We start from the raw sequence: 1,753 nt of genomic DNA on the forward strand, positions 1-1,753 counted from the left end.
AAGAGTGGTTATTTGTTGAATTTTAGCGAATGATTTTCCCTTTATTGTTTCAAGCACTCACTCAGGTCTCAAGTATGAAATCTATCCATTATTTTCAAGACACTGATAAAGCAATAAGTATATGAATGTGTAGCTCACTGCATGATTTGTTGCCCGCAACATGTTCGACGTTTTGCCTCAATGAATTTCTGCAAATTGTTTTGTGTTTTCTACCAAGTCTTAACTGTTCAACAATGTACGATTTTGTGTCGGTCGAGTAGTTTGCTTGCATTACAAATTACAACCTTGGATGAGATCCTTCTTCATATATAGCATTGCATGAATGCATTTTTTGTCATTGCTCTTTTTGTTTGTTGTCTTAGTGTTTCCCATGTAAAACATTTACTATATTACTTGCCTATTTGTATTCATATAGTTTATTCCTCTAACAATTTACAAAAAGATCATTCTGCTTCAAGATTTTCAAGATGATCAATTTGGTTTTAGTTATTTAATTTACTTATTCTACCATTTTGCAACACTAATATTGAGGAAACAGTGACATTTATTGCAACCAACTAGCATTTCTGAAAACAGAATCATGCACAAATCAAGTGCTAAAGCAAAACAGAAAAAGTGATCGATTTGAAACAAGAGATTCTGAGAAAATGCTCAGCATGCAAGAAGTTGAATCTTGATCTTCTGTAGCATCCCTACAACATCTTTCATGTTTGTCCTTCTTGCCAGAGATTCAGCACAGCAATCTAATGCCACTTTCATGATTGATGCCATAACATCTAGCTCCTTCTGTAAGCGATTATCCATTGGTGTAACCAGGTTGGCATCCATAACGTCCATTACTGCCTCTGGGAGTGAATAACTCACCCATTGCTTCATGCTAAGATTTCCCTCAAACTCACTAGGCTTTCTCCTAGTAAATGTTTCCAGCAACATAATCCCGTAACTATAGACATCACATTTTATTGACACCAGTCCATCCAGTCCATACTCTACAGTCAAACAATTAATTAAAAGATGCAATATACTTTCTTGATTGGAAAAAAAGAATAAGAGGAAAAATCAATGTTCAAATTAGCAAAAACAAAGAGACGTACCCGGTGCTATATAACCAAATGTTGCTAAGGTTTTTGTGTATAAATCACTCTCATCTTCACCGAGCAATTTTGAAATACCAAAGTCGCTTAGGTGGGCAACCATATCCTCATCCAACAAGACGTTACTAGGCTTTATATCGCAATGAATCACAGGAGAGGAGCATCCATGATGGAAATATTCCAACGCACATGCCACATCTATCATAATACTTAGTCTCTGCATGATGTCTAGGAAGTAGTTGTGCGAATACAAATACTTGTCAAGACTTCCATTAGGCATATACTCGAGCACTAAAGCCTTAAAATCAAGGTTGGAGCAACTAGTGATGACTTTCACGAGATTCCTATGGCGAAGGCTACGCAAAACTTCACATTCTGTATCTGTCACGCCCCGAGCCTACACCCTGGGCGGGACCGGCACTCGGAGATCATCGCTGGCCCCAAGCGAACCATTGGCCTGGCTTTCTTAATTCAGCGGAACTTAACTCAACAGCACATCTTAATGCAAAGAAAGGTTATAAACAACCAACTGATAATCACTGGCCAAAAAGGGCCACTCGAGTCTCAAAATAGAATAGTAATATATATATACATAGATGAGAGACTCAAAGCTAACTGACTGACTGTCTATGACTGAGATGGATGTTGGGACAGACCCC

At 37.9% G+C, this 1,753-nt stretch overlaps 1 protein-coding gene across 1 annotated transcript; it reads right to left on the minus strand.

Annotated features, from left to right (window-relative positions):
• Positions 1–534: 534 nt before the first annotated feature.
• Positions 535–1,470, minus strand: LOC107059224 (probable LRR receptor-like serine/threonine-protein kinase At3g47570). Its single transcript, XM_015305711.1, has 2 exons — positions 1,095–1,470; positions 535–989 (listed from the first exon to the last, which is right to left on the minus strand). Exons 1-2 carry the CDS (start codon positions 1,372–1,374, stop codon positions 652–654), a joined length of 618 nt encoding a protein of 205 aa, XP_015161197.1. The 5' UTR covers positions 1,375–1,470; the 3' UTR covers positions 535–651.
• Between the last annotated feature and the right edge of the window lie 283 nt (positions 1,471–1,753).

This window comes from Solanum tuberosum, unplaced genomic scaffold (assembly GCF_000226075.1).
Source record: "Solanum tuberosum cultivar DM 1-3 516 R44 unplaced genomic scaffold, SolTub_3.0 scf00901, whole genome shotgun sequence".
Taxonomy (NCBI): Eukaryota; Viridiplantae; Streptophyta; class Magnoliopsida; order Solanales; family Solanaceae; genus Solanum; species Solanum tuberosum.